Source organism: Cherax quadricarinatus, chromosome 29 (genome assembly GCF_038502225.1).
Source record: "Cherax quadricarinatus isolate ZL_2023a chromosome 29, ASM3850222v1, whole genome shotgun sequence".
In the NCBI taxonomy this organism is placed as follows: Eukaryota; Metazoa; Arthropoda; class Malacostraca; order Decapoda; family Parastacidae; genus Cherax; species Cherax quadricarinatus.
The window spans coordinates 2,251,675-2,266,665 of NC_091320.1; the positions used below are offsets into that span (position 1 = coordinate 2,251,675).

Sequence of the window (14,991 nt, forward strand, 5' to 3'; positions counted from 1 at the left end):
CTTCCACTACATGGATTCTTGTCTTCCAGTACCTGTGTTCTTGCCTTCCAGTACCTGGGTTCTTGTCTTCCAGTACCTGGCTTCTTGTCTTCCAGTACCTGGCTTCTTCTTGTTTTCCAGTACCTGGCTTCTTCTTGTAATCCAGTACCTGGCTTTTATTGTCTTCCAGTATCTGGGTTTTTGTCTTTCAGTACCTTGGTTCTTCTTGTCTTCCAGTACCTGGGTTCTTCTTGTCTTCCACTACCTGGATTCTTGTTTTCCAGTATGTGGGTTCTTCTTGTCTTCCACTATGTGCATTCTTGTCTTCCAGTACCTGTGTTCTTGTCTTCCAGTCCCTGGGTTCTTGTCTTCCAGTACCTGGGTTCTTGTCTTCCAGTACCTGGGTTCTTGTCTTCCAGTACCTGGGTTCTTGTCTTCCAGTGTATTCATAGATCCAATTACATCAGGCTTATAAGATCTTTAATATGAGAGTCATAGATCTGCAGATGGGCTTTGCGAATCACAGATAATATAACATACAGTACAGATGCTCCTCAACATATGATGGGGTTATATTCCGACAAACCCATTGTAAGTCGAAAATATTGTAAATCAAATATGAATGTGATATACAGTAGACCGTTATATTACACGGGTTTATTTGCCACATTTTGGTTATTGCACTATTGAAAAATTGCGGCTCGGTTTTATACACTTCGTAAAATTAACTTTACACGGTTCCATTTGTGGGCATGGAAAAATTTTCCCCAGCTCAAGCTGCTGCCTTGTTGTAGGTCCATGGGGGAGACCTCCCGCCATCCCCTGCCACCCCCAACACTCCTCCCACCACCACTCCAGCCTTCATGAATACATGTTAAGTTCCATTCTGTCTTAGGAGCTAGCTGTGTTTGTGAATTGTGTTTTGATCTTTTAATTACCATATCTTGTATCTGCCAAGCAATCATGACACCCAGTAGGCATACCAGTGTTGCAGAAAATGGCAAGAAAAGGTATAAGCGTTTAAGTTTTAAAGTTAACGAAGATAATAGAGATATTAGACAAGAGATAACCTGTGGCCGTAATTAAGCGTCACTTTGTACAATTAAAAAGAATGAGGTAAATATGTGAGTTTGTGTGATGAAAAACTGACTGACTAAATTGACTGACTGATTTCACTGACTTACTTGACTGACTGACCTGACTGACTGACTTACTAGACTGACTTACTGACTTGATGTACTGACTTGACTGACTGATTTCACTGACTGATTGACCTACTTGACTGACTGACTGACCTATTTGACTGACTTTACTGACTTGACTGACTGACTTACTGACTGACTGACTTGACTGACTTACTTGACTGACTAACTGACTGACTTACTTTACTGACTGACTGGATTGATTTACTGCCTTGACTGACTTAAAGTTAGACATTTTCACTGAAGAGGACCTTGAAACAGTGTCTAGAGCAGCTGATGCCTTACTGTCAGTTGTATAATGTACTGCGGGATAAAATAGAACAGAAATCCATTGCAGAATTTGTGCACACTCCAGTACAACCATCAACTTCAGTACCAGAACCTCTACCATCCACCTCAGCCCAGTAGGGCCACAACATAACTCTACACTCTCTTCACAATCATCCACAAACACCAGCACCCACAATTTAAGATAAGAAATACTATTATTTCTGTTGCATTTGTAGTCTTAAGCAGTAAAAACAACATAATACGTCACAACAGTGAACTACAATTACATATTCACTTTTATCTTTGTAAGATCTGGAGGTCTGAAAAAAAAGTTATTTGGCTTTTTTGGGGCTCCCAGGAACGTAACCCTATTTTTCCCTAAGCCCTCCAGTTTACCTAACATAGCATTTTCAGGAATGTAACTATTGTGTAATATAATAGTCTACTGTACTAAATAAGTCACTGAATAAGTAAATAAACAAATAATTTCTGTAACTAAATGTCAGTATTGAAAAGTAAATAAATGAATACAAGTTACAGACTTGCCGCCTTCATGCTGGGTAATTATCTTAAGTTTCATCTCCAGAGTAATTGCTTTTGCATTGTCATAAAGTTGAAATATTGTAAGTCAAACCATTGTAAGTCAAGGAGCACCTGTACAGTACTGTGCAATTAATTCACAAATAAATGAACTTAATATTGAAAAAAATGTGGATGTGGAAGAAATGCAATACTGTATAAAATTTGTGAATGTGATATTGAAAACAGCTGACTTGGATCCACAATGCATTTGAATTTTTTGAAGCCCATCATCCAGTTCTTGTTGATATTTCAGAATACATTAATTGTTTTTTATGAATGTCCATGTTTATACAGTTTAAAATATTTATACAGTATTTAATATTTAAGTTAATTATCTATTGCATCTCTAGATATTGTTGTACTGTATTATGTCTGATTAATGTTGCTTACAGGAAAATGATGCAACTTGAAAATCCAGCATTATGACTCTAACCAAAAAAGACTTGAGACCCATTGCAAGATATATTTTTATTATAATTATTAAAGTACCTCTTTTTAGCTTTATTTCTTTCTGATACATAAGTTTACATTTACGGTAACTTTCAGGTTTTGGCTTTGGAGGAGCAAGCAGCAATACGACTGCTCCAGCTTCAACAGGTACCGGATAAATTTCTGGATACAAAACAACCACAGGGGGAGTAGAATGATAGCTCTAAGCCTTTCATGCTGCAGTCAACACATCATCAGGAGCTTGCAAAATTGCAGAAAAGAGGAGGATGTCCAAGCAAATATGATCATTCTATTTCCCCTGTGGTTGTTTTGCATCCTGTATTGTTTGGTTTGTGATATTTGAATAAATTACTGTACATTAGTTCAGTACTGTAGTGTTAGCAGTCAACAGTACATAGTAATGTAATTACTGTACTTATGTATTTTTAGTTGTTGTTGTATTTAATATTTAGTATTTAATCTATAAAATACTTTTTTAATTTTCTATTGTTGTACTTTTTACAAAGTCATCATGTAACTCATTTTTTTGTTCTTACACACTTCAAAGAACTTTCCAATATTCTTTCACCATCTCATGTTCCTTAGTTTATAACTGTGGCATTTTTTTCTCCTTATTATTGACTTCAGAAAACCTTTCTTTTTCAATTCTTTTATATCCATATATGAGTACAGTGGACCCCCGCATAACGATCACCTCCGAATGCGACCAATTATGTAAGTGTATTTATGTAAGTGCGTTTGTACATGTATGTTTGGGGGTCTGAAATGGACTAATCTACTTCACAATATTCCTTATGGGAACAAATTCGGTCAATACTGGCACCTGAACATACTTCTGGAGTGAAAAAATATCGTTAACCGAGGGTCCACTGTAATGTGCATTTCTACACATGCATATGGGGAAACAAAAATATGCAGGATAATTACATCTAACACTGTTAACTCTGACAGATTAAGATGGAGGGCGAAAAGATACCACTTTTTCAATATGAAATTGGATAATGAAATACAGTATACTGTACATAGAAACAGGTATAAACACACTTGCTATACATGGTAGTAGTTGCCCACTACTGTTTACATAGCTCTACAGTATACTGTACATTATTCAATATAAATATATGGTACTGATAAACTTTATTTCTACAAAGTACAATTAGGAACTGTTGATATTATTGAGATACTTACTATAAAGCCCCTGGTTATGCAGTGTAGCCAGGGGCAGTCTCGAGATATACAGCTGTTACATAATTAGTATTATTCTGTATGTCACACTGACATACATATATGTTCAACATACACTAAGGGTCATGTTTCGGTTCATGCCATATATATTATCCTTACCTAAATATCTTGTCTGTCTCTCACTCACTCTCCCTCTCATATCTATACTCATCAGCTTTTTCATAATTAAATGGTGTTTTGAAAGTTCCTTTACATAAAATAAATATATTTCAATATCCATGAAACACTCCAGGTGAGTGTGGAAAAATATGGGCATGATTTTAGTCAGTATTGGATTAATGTCAGCTGATAATGATAGTAACAAGTTTTAGCTGGTAGTATTCATTATTATACAGTATTGCTTTGCTGTTACTTTATGTTATGATTGCATTGTAAAATATCTTCTGCATATTACTAAGAGAATGAAATCATTTTCAGGATTTAGTTTTGGAGGTGCGACTGGAGGAGGGACAACAACATCATCACGTATGTGTATTCACTTCTATTTGTAATTCATTTTTATGACAAAGCTCACTCAGATATCTGAAGTTCAGTAAAATCTCACATTTTGCACAGGCTACATTCCTAAAAATCGTCACCGTACATGAAAACGTGATGTTTGGTCTGACACACATACCAGGATAATATTCAGATGTCCTGACACCTCAACAGGTACCAAAAAAAGTTTTTTTTTAATTTTTTAAATTTGTCAGAATGATGAAGTTTTTCATACTTTACATTGTAGTTGTTGTTGATTGTTAATCTGGAAATGCAGTGAGTGACTTGATGTGGCTATCCTAGGTGGGCCACTCCGCCTCGGTGGGATATGGCCAGTGTGTTGAAAGAAAGAAAGATATACATATTATAGGTAGTAGCCTGGTAGACAGCAACCACCCAGGGAGGTACTACCATCCTGCCAAGTGAGTGTAAAACGAAAGCCTGTAATTGTTTTACATGATGGTAGGATTGCTGGTGTCCTTTTTTCTGTCTCATGAACATGCAAGATTTCAGGTATGTCTTGCTACTTCTTTTTACACTTAGGTCACACTACACATACATGTACAAGCACATATATACACACCCCTCTGGGTTTTCTTCTATTTTCTTTGTAGTTCTTAGTCTTGTTTATTTCCTCTCATCTCCATGGGGAAGAAAGAAAATCCCCAAAAAGAAAATACTTTCATCATCATTCAACACTTTCACCACACTCACACATTATCACTGCTTTTGCAGAGGTGCTCAGAATACAACAGTTTAGAAGCATATACGTATAAAGATACACAACATATCCCTCCAAACTGCCAATATCCCAAACCCCTCCTTTAAAGTGCAGGCATTGTACTTCCCATTTCCAGGACTCAAGTCCGACTATATGAAAATAACCGGTTTCCCTGAATCCCTTCACTAAATATTACCCTGCTCACACTCCAACAGATCGTCAGGTCCCAAGTATCATTCGTCTCCATTCACTCCTATCTAACACGCTCATGCACGCTTGCTGGAAGTCCAAGCCCCTCGCCCACAAAACCTCCTTTACCCCCTCTTTCCAACCCTTTCGAGGACGACCCCTACCCCTCTTTCCTTCCCCTATAGATTTATATGCTTTCCATGTCATTCTACTTTGATCCATTCTCTCTAAATGACCAAACCACCTCAACAACCCCTCTTCTGCCCTCTGACTAATGCTCTTATTAACTCCACACCTTCTCCTAATTTCCACACTCCGAATTTTCTGCATAATATTTACACCACACATTGCCCTTAGACAGGACATCTCCACTGCCTCCAACCATCTCCTCGCTGCTGCATTTACCACCCAAGCTTCACATCCATATAAGAGTGTTGGTACTACTATACTTTCATACATTCCCTTCTTTGCCTCCATAGATAACGTTTTTTGACTCCACATATACCTCAACGCACCACTCACCTTTTTTCCCTCATCAATTCTATGATTAACCTCATCCTTCATAAATCCATCCGCCGACACGTCAACTCCCAAGTATCTGAAAACATTCACTTCTTCCATACTCCTCCTCCCCAATTTGATATCCAATTTTTCTTTATCTAAATCATTTGATACCCTCATCACCTTACTCTTTTCTATGTTCACTTTCAACTTTCTACCTTTACACACATTCTCAAACTCATCCACTAACCTTTGCAATTTTTCTTTAGAATCTCCCATAAGCACAGTATCATCTGCAAAAAGTAACTGTGTCAATTCCCATTTTGAATTTGAACACCCTAGCATTTACTTCTTTTACAACCCCATCTATAAATATATTAAACAACCATGGTGACATTACACATCCCTATCTAAGACCTACTTTTACCGGGAAGTATTCTCCCTCTCTTCTACACACCCTAACCTGAGCCTCACTATCCTCATAAAAGCTCTTTACAGCATTTAGTAACTTACCACCTATTCCATAAACTTGCAACATCTGCCACATTGCTCCTCTATCCACTCTATCATATGCCTTTTCTAAATCCATAAATGCAATAAAAACTTCCCTACCTTTATCTAAATACTGTTCACATATATGCTTCAATGTAAACACTTGATCTACACATCCCCTACCCACTCTGAAGCCTCCCTGCTCATCCGCAATTCTACATTCTGTCTTATCTCTAATTCTTTCAATTATAACTCTACCGTATATACTCTACTGTATTTTTTTTTTTTTTTTTTTTCAACAAGTCGGTCGTCTCCCACCGAGGCAGGGTGACCCAAAAAAAAGAAAGAAAATCCCCAAAAAGAAAATACTTTCATCATCATTCAACACTTTCACCACACTCGCACATTATCACTGTTTTTGCAGAGGTGCTCAGAATACAACAGTCTAGAAGCATACACACATAAAGATACACAACATATCCCTCCAAACTGCCAATATCCCAAACCCCTCCTTTAAAGTGCAGGCATTGTACTTCCCATTTCCAGGACTCAAGTCCGACTATATGAAAATAACCGGTTTCCCTGAATCCCTTCACTAAATATTACCCTGCTCACACTCCAACAGATCGTCAGGTCCCAAGTACCATTCGTCTCCATTCACTCCTATCTAACACGCTCACGCACGCTTGCTGGAAGTCCAAGTCGGCCATCTCCCACCTAAGCAGGGTGATTCAAAAAAGAAAGAAAATCCCCAAAAAGAAAATACTTTCATCATCATTCAACACTTTCACCTCATACATAATCACTATTTTTCCTGAGGTGCTCAGAATACCAACAGTTTAGAAGCATATACATATAAAGATACACAACATATCACCCCAAACTACCAATATCCCAAACCCCTCCTTTAAAGTGCAGGCATTGTACTTCCCATTTCCAGGACTCAAGTCCGGCTGTATAAAAATAACAGGTTTTCCTGAATTTTTTTTTTATTATTATTATCACACTGGCCGATTCCCACCAAGGCAGGGTGGCCCGAAAAAGAAAAACTTTCACCATCATTCACTCCATCACTGTCTTGCCAGAAGGGTGCTTTACACTACAGTTTTTAAACTGCAACATTAACACCCCTCCTTCAGAGTGCAGGCACTGTACTTCCCATCTCCAGGACTCAAGTCCGGCCTGCCGGTTTCCCTGAACCCCTTCATAAATGTTACTTTGCTCACACTCCAACAGCACGTCAAGTATTAAAAACCATTTGTCTCCATTCACTCCTATCAAACACGCTCACGCATGCCTGCTGGAAGTCCAAGCCCCTCGCACACAAAACCTCCTTTATCCCCTCCCTCCAACCTTTCCTAGGCCGACCCCTACCCCGCCTTCCTTCCACTACAGACTGATACACTCTTGAAGTTATTCTGTTTCGCTCCATTCTCTCCACATGTCCGAACCACCTCAACAACCCTTCCTCAGCCCTCTGGACAACAGTTTTGGTAATCCCACACCTCCTCCTAACTTCCAAACTACGAATTCTCTGCATTATATTCACACCACACATTGCTCTCAGACATGACATCTCCACTGCCTCCAGCCTTCTCCTCGCTGCAACATTCATCACCCATGCTTCACACCCATATAAGAGCGTTGGTAAAACTATACTCTCATACATTCCTCTCTTTGCCTCCAAGGACAAAGTTCTTTGTCTCCACAGACTCCTAAGTGCACCACTCACCCTTTTCCCCTCATCAGTTCTATGATTCACCTCATCTTTCATAGACCCATCCGCTGACACGTCCACTCCCAAATATCTGAATACATTCACTTCCTCCATACTCTCTCCCTCCAATCTGATATCCAATCTTTCATCACCTAATCTTTTTGTTATCCTATTAACCTTACTCTTTCCTGTATTCACTTTCAATTTTCTTCTTTTGCACACCCTACCAAATTCATCCACCAATCTCTGCAACTTCTCTTCAGAATCTCCCAAGAGCACAGTGTCATCAGCAAAGAGCAACTGTGACAACTCCCACTTTATGTGTGATTCTTTATCTTTTAACTCCACGCCTCTTGCCAAGACCCTTGCATTTACTTCTCTTACAACCCCATCTATAAATATATTAAACAACCACGGTGACATCACACATCCTTGTCTAAGGCCTACTTTTACTGGGAAATAATTTCCCTCTTTCCTACATACTCTAACTTGAGCCTCACTATCCTCGTAAAAACTCTTCACTGCTTTCAGTAACCTACCTCCTACACCATACACCTGCAACATCTGCCACATTGCCCCCCTATCCACCCTGTCATACGCCTTTTCCAAATCCATAAATGCCACAAAGACCTCTTTAGCCTTATCTAAATACTGTTCACTTATATGTTTCATTGTAAACACCTGGTCCACACATCCTGGTCCCTTCACTAAATATTACCCTACTCACACTCCAACAGAATTCTTGCAGTACAATTGCACAGTCACTTTCCCACAAAATGTAGACCCAGTTACAATATTTCACTTGCAATTTATTGAATATGCCATACGTGGATGCATAAAGTGTGAGATTCTACTGCATTTTCAGGTGTTTATACATATCTTATAAAACTTGTCTTAAAGCATTTGCTAAAAACTTTAGTGGTAGTTTAAGAACCATAAGAGTGAACAAGTGAAGTGCCCTCGTGAAACTGCTAACAACCAGAGATCTTAAGAGAACAAACGAAAACCTCTTTACTTCTTTTGCGAATTGTAATGAATAAATCCTCCTGAGTGTTTCTCTAAGAATTCCCATCACAAATACTAGGAAAAGCACAAAAATGCAGTTGTAGGTATAACTGCTTGTAAGGTTACAGACAACGATGCAACTGTAGGTGCAACTGCTTGTGAGGTTACAGACAATGATGCAGCTGTAGGTATGACTGCTTATGAGGTTACAGACAATGATGCAGCTGTAGGTATGACTGCGTGTGAGGTTACAGACACTGATGCAGCAGTAGGTATGACTGCCTGTGAGGTTACAGACAACAATGCAGCTGTAAATATGACTGCTTGTGAGGTTACAGACACTGATGCAGTAGTAGGTATGACTGCTTATGAGGTTACAGACAACATTGCAGCTGTAAATATGACTGCTTGTGAGGTTACAGACACTGATGCAGCAGTAGGTATGAATGCCTGTGAGGTTACAGACAACAATGCAGCTGTAGGTATGACTGCTTGTGAGGTTACAGACAATGATGCAGCTGTAGGTATGATTGCTTGTGAGGTTACAGACAGCTATGCAGCTGTAAATATGACTGCTTGTGAGGTTACAGACACTGATGCAGCAGTAGGTATGACTGCTTGTTAGGTTACAGACACTGATGCAGTATTAGGTATGACTGCTTGTGAGGTTACAGACAACTATGCAGCTGTAAATATGACTGCTTGTGAGGTTACAGACACTGATGCAGCAGTAGGTATGACTACCTGTGAGGTTACAGACAACAATGCAGCTGTAGGTATGACTGCTTGTGAGGTTACAGACAATGATGCAGTTGTAGGTATGACTGCTGTGAGGTTACAGACAGCTATGCAGCTGTAGGTATGACTGCTTGTGAGGTTACAGACACTGATGCAGCAGTAGGTATGACTGCCTGTGAGGTTATAGACACTGATGCAGCAGTAGGTATGACTGCTTGTGAGGTTACAGAAAGCTATGCAGCTGTAAATATGACTGCTTGTGAGGTTACAGCCACTGATGCAGTGGTAGGTATGACTGCCTGTGAGGTTATAGACAACAATGCAGCTGTAGGTATGAATGCTTGTGAGGTTACAGACAATGATGCAGTTGTAGGTATGACTGCGTGTGAGGTTACAGACACTGATGCAGCAGTAGGTATGACTGCCTGTGAGGTTATAGACACTGATGCAGCAGTAGGTATGACTGCTTGTGAGGTTACAGACACTGATGCAGCAGTGATCAAAGGTTACATGAACAACTTTTCATAGATTTAGCAGAAGATGGTCACCACCAGACTCACTATAAAGAAACACCAGTGGTATGAAAGGCAAGAGTCCTTTATGAGAGGTTCACGGCAGTTAACAAGGTGTAGAGTAGTTGAGCAAGCAGGCTGGAGTGAATTGTAATATGATGAACCAAGCTTATACATGGAAAACTGAGGCATGGGGGGTTGTGTGTAAGAAGTTCGACAAGGCCTCCCCTGTACAAAAATGGCCTGACCCATAAGCTGGTTATGAGGCATAGGGGAATGCTCCCATGGCTTTCTATATTTTTCCTATAAATTTGCACTGTCATAAATAAACATTAAGGCATCATGATTGAAAAAAATGCCTCGATTTGCCACAATTAAGATCGCATCTTAATCAGTGGTCTACTGTAACAAACATTACAGTGGTACCCCGAGTTTCAGCCATAATTCATTCCAGAAGGCTGTTCGAGTGCCATTACCAAACGAATTTGTTCCCATAAGGAATAATGTAAATTAGATTAGTCCATTTCAGACCCCCAAAAATACACTTACAAAATCACTTACAATAATACACTTACAGAATTCTTGGAGTTGGGAGCTGTACGAAACTCGGGGTACCACTGTATTATATACAATATTGATTCTGAAAAGTGTAAACACAGTCAAGTGAAATGCTTTCAAACACACACTAATAAACTATCATGTGACATAGATAGCTTTAGGATTGCATCCTTCTGAGTAGCTCCTGCACACCTGTGTGTCATGCAGTACTGAAACTTACTATTGAAGCCTAGTTACCTTTTAGATAGTTTCATAAATGCTAAGTATTAGAGGCAAGCTATGTTTTATTTACTGAATATATTAATGTATTTTGGATTTTGTGATGAATATTATCTGTGAATTTTCCAGCATTTGGGTCAGCTTTTGGAACGACCAACCCAGCAGTGTCCAGTTCTGGAACACGTAAGATCATTTAATTTTTCAAATTGTGTTATATAGGTTAACTTTTCTTGTAATATGCTAATTCAGTGATAAGTTTTTTGAGGGTACTAAATATATTTCTCAGGCATTTTCTTGTTTCTACACATGCCTTTTTATGTCAGGTATTTAGCTATTACTTAATGCAAAAGTCATTACACGTATATATACATTTTTTTATCTATTAACACATCAGCTGATTCCCACCAAGGCAGGGTGGCCCGAAAAAGAAAAACTTTCATCATCATTCACACCATCACTGTCTTGCCAGAGGGGTGCTTTACACTACAGTTTTTAAACTGCAACATTAACACCCCTCCTTCAGAGTGCAGACACTGTACTGGGTGTACTGGGTAAAGTATACGGTAGAATCCTTATCAAAAATTGGGGAAAAGGCAGAATGAAGGATTGCAGTGGAAGGAGGATGATCTTGGATTGGAAGGCAATGGAAAGTGATGGATAGACCAAGTGTTCAAATTCAATTTTTTATTTCTTTGCATAGTACAATGTGCAATTTACAATGTGTGATTGACTTGTTATAAAGTATTTTTAAGCACAAAGAAAGCCACTAGCATGCCTGAGCAATTCGGGCAGACTTATCCTAATGCTTACACACTACTTAAAACTTGACAGGTTGTGGAGTGGTAAATTTTAAATATTCATTATTGTACATTATTACAAAAGAGAGGTAGTCAAAAATTTATAATTAATAAGATTTATAGCAGAGAGGTGGCAGAAAAACAAAAGTATTATAATTAGTTCAATTTACAATATTACAACAGTACAATTTTAAGCGTGTATTAATATTTTAGATAAATTTAGCGATCTTAAGTTATTTAGGATTTCTTGAGTAATTTCAAACTAGTTGAATGATTTCAGGCATAGTATATAGTGTTTGTATAGTTAAGTTTGGGAGATGAGATGATTTTTAATTATAGCCCTAAAGCATGCAAGGAGGCAATATTTAGATAAGGAGTAGTGAACTATGTGTTGCATTTATGAATTTGGAAAAGACAATATGACAATACATATGCAGATGTGTTACATATATATGGAATATGTGGTAGTATTTTGTTAATGAATTGAGAGTTTTTCTATGCTATGAACGAAGCTCTGGCATGAGTTTATTAGAGAGAAGCATTGTCCAGTAAGAGGGGGGCCCTGATCCAGGGTTATATGATTCCACCATCACAGATGTTGGTGTTTATAGGTGGGGACATCAAAGAAGAGAACAGTAGTGTTGGGGAGAGGTATAAGATTAAATGATAATGAAACTGGCATGAAGGAAGGGGTGTTACATTGTTTTTCACTTATGATACAGTGCCTTTAGAAGTGGTTGTTTGAGAAGTGTAGCAAGGCATGTAAAAGAAGGAAATACAGAGAAGAGCAAGATGGTTGTAAGAAAAAGTCTTGAGCCTAAACTTTTTTCTTACTCAAGGCAAAGAAAAACTAGATGTAAGATTGAAAGCTAGAAGTATGGAGGAAAGGGAAGTAGTTTGATACTTGGGAGTGGAAGTCATTAGATGGATGGATGAGAGATGAGGCAAGTCATATAATAAACAGTAGAATGTAGGAGAAGTGTTTAAAGAGCCTATGAAAAAAAAGTGGATATAAATATGGAGGAATGTGCCAGTAATTTTATTAACAGTTTTGCTTGTGAGACATGACCACTGAGTGTTCTAGCAAGGAGGAGACTACAGGCAGTGATGATTTTGCATTTTAGAGCAGTGTGTGATTTAAATATTATGCACAGAATAAGGAATAAAGAAATTAAATGTAGTGGCATATAAGGTTTATTTCATGGGAGGAGAGTAAAAAAAGGTATTGAGAATTTTTGGTCATTTAGTTAGGTTGGAACCAAATAAGTTGTCTAAATGGGTGTATATATCAGGTGCATGGAAAGATGAAAGTAAATTAAAAATTGTTATAACACTGTCAAACATTTTACAGCATTTGGATCAGCTTTTGGAGCAACTACCCCAGCAGTTTCAAACTCAGGAACAGGTAAGAACAATTGATAAGCTTTCATATATAATAGTTTTTTTTTTTATCTTTTGTGATAAAGCTCTCAGTGTATCAAGAATCTCTCAGGTATTTTCTTCTTTCATATTTTGCTTCTGTTCATGATAAAAAAAAAAAATTTTGTCAATACACCAACCATTACCCATGAGGGAGGTTGACCACCCAAAAAAAAAAAAAAAACTGTTAAGGAGTTTTTCTTCTTTTTACATTTAGTAATCCACAGAATCAGTTTTTGCATTTTCAGTTATCCATGGTTTACTATGGCCTGAAAATAATCCTTAATTTTGCTTAATAATAGTTTTTCAAAGCCTAAGAGAAGCCATGAAGTGCTTCCCACAAGTGAAAAATACAAATTTATCAATTAAACTTTATCATTGCTATGTATGTAAACGAAAAATGACATATATATATATATATATAAGGTTCGCTATTATCTGCGGTTTCGGGCATTTTTGTAACATTTTTCTAAATTTAACAGCCTTTGGGTCAGCTTTCGGAACATCCAGCCCAGCAGTGTCCAGCTCAGGAACAGGTCAGAAATATTTAGCTAAGCCATGTTAGACACATTTTTTGTGATATTCAGTGTTGAACCTCTTAAAGCATCTTAATAGTATTTCTCTTAAGTATTTTCTACCTAAATAACTTTGTTTATTCATGAAAGTTATCATATAAATGAGTTTTCTTTTGTATAAGTGCATTATATTACAGTGAACTCTCACTTATCCAACATTCTCTTCACCAGTATAATTAAACTGAGAATGAAAGCAGAAGAATTCAGACTTAAACATTTCTTTCAAAGAACCGAACAGTATTGACAAATTACTGGAATGTATGTGTGTACATGTAACAATTATCATTGTTGACCAAAAGAATGCTGAACCCACTGAATTATATAATTTATTTTAAAATACTTTTTCATTAGAATAGTTTCTTAAACTGAATTCGTAAATACAGTACTGTATCATACTGACTATATAACATATATAGGTGTCCCATACATTATGCTGTAGATGTATTCCAGACTCATTGTAAACTGCACTAACCGCATATGGTGAATGCATATTGCAAAGAAGGAATTATCAATAGAAAAGGTATACCTCATAGAAGTAAATTTGCATGACATGAAGCAAACCTGTATTCACTGTAAAAATTCTGCAAGAAGTATGAGCTATAAATTCAAATTAGGCATTATAGAATATTGTATTAAAGTGCATGGGGTCCTGAACTAACAAACATACAAGTAACGAGCATCGCACTTTACGAAGACGACTGAGCAACTATCTCCAAGCTGAAGGATTGACTATCTCAAAAACTACTACTAAAAGGTTGTTGGCCTCATCACATCATCATTATCGTGCTATTGATTCTGCTCTCTGCATTTTTTTGTCAGCTCTGTATTCTACTGAAGAAGCCTACTGTGTAGGTGAAATGTTTTAATAATAAATATACCCAAATGTTGCACTTGTGTCTTACCCAAATGGTAACACTATTTTTTTCTATAGGAGAATGGGTTCTGAGATACAGAAATCTTATTGGCAAGTTGAAACAGCAGAAACACAAGTTGCATGTAAGTTTGGGACCCCACCATACTGTACATAGTTTATTTAATTTTTTAATATTTTTTTTATAATTTATGCAGCATTTGGGTCAGCTTTTGGAACAACCACCCCAGCAGTTTCCAGCTCAGGAACAGGTAAACACAGTTAATAAGCTGAGCTCTGTTGTGCATGTTAATAATGCTATGATTAGTGCTCCCTTGATATCTGGGTATATTTCTTGGGTATTTTCATGTTTCACACTTTGATTCTGTTCATGATAATCACGATGACCAATGGGTGAGTGTTTTCTACGAGTTTAAGTTTTGAATGAAGATTGGTGCTGCTGATTCCGAGTTATTGCTTAGTGTATCAGTGG

The 14,991-nt window shown here is 37.7% G+C and overlaps 1 protein-coding gene across 3 annotated transcripts in view; it reads left to right on the forward strand.

Moving 5' to 3' along the window:
- The window catches only part of Nup54 (nuclear pore complex protein Nup54), a 116,418-nt gene that overhangs the window by 48,973 nt on the left and 52,454 nt on the right, over positions 1–14,991 (forward strand). For all 3 annotated transcript variants that reach the window (XM_070089592.1, XM_070089591.1, XM_070089593.1), the window contains 6 exons: positions 2,580–2,630; positions 4,146–4,193; positions 10,987–11,040; positions 13,006–13,059; positions 13,556–13,609; positions 14,717–14,770. In XM_070089592.1, the coding sequence (XP_069945693.1) occupies positions 2,580–2,630; positions 4,146–4,193; positions 10,987–11,040; positions 13,006–13,059; positions 13,556–13,609; positions 14,717–14,770 (315 nt within the window). The remainder of the gene's footprint in view (positions 1–2,579; positions 2,631–4,145; positions 4,194–10,986; positions 11,041–13,005; positions 13,060–13,555; positions 13,610–14,716; positions 14,771–14,991) is intronic.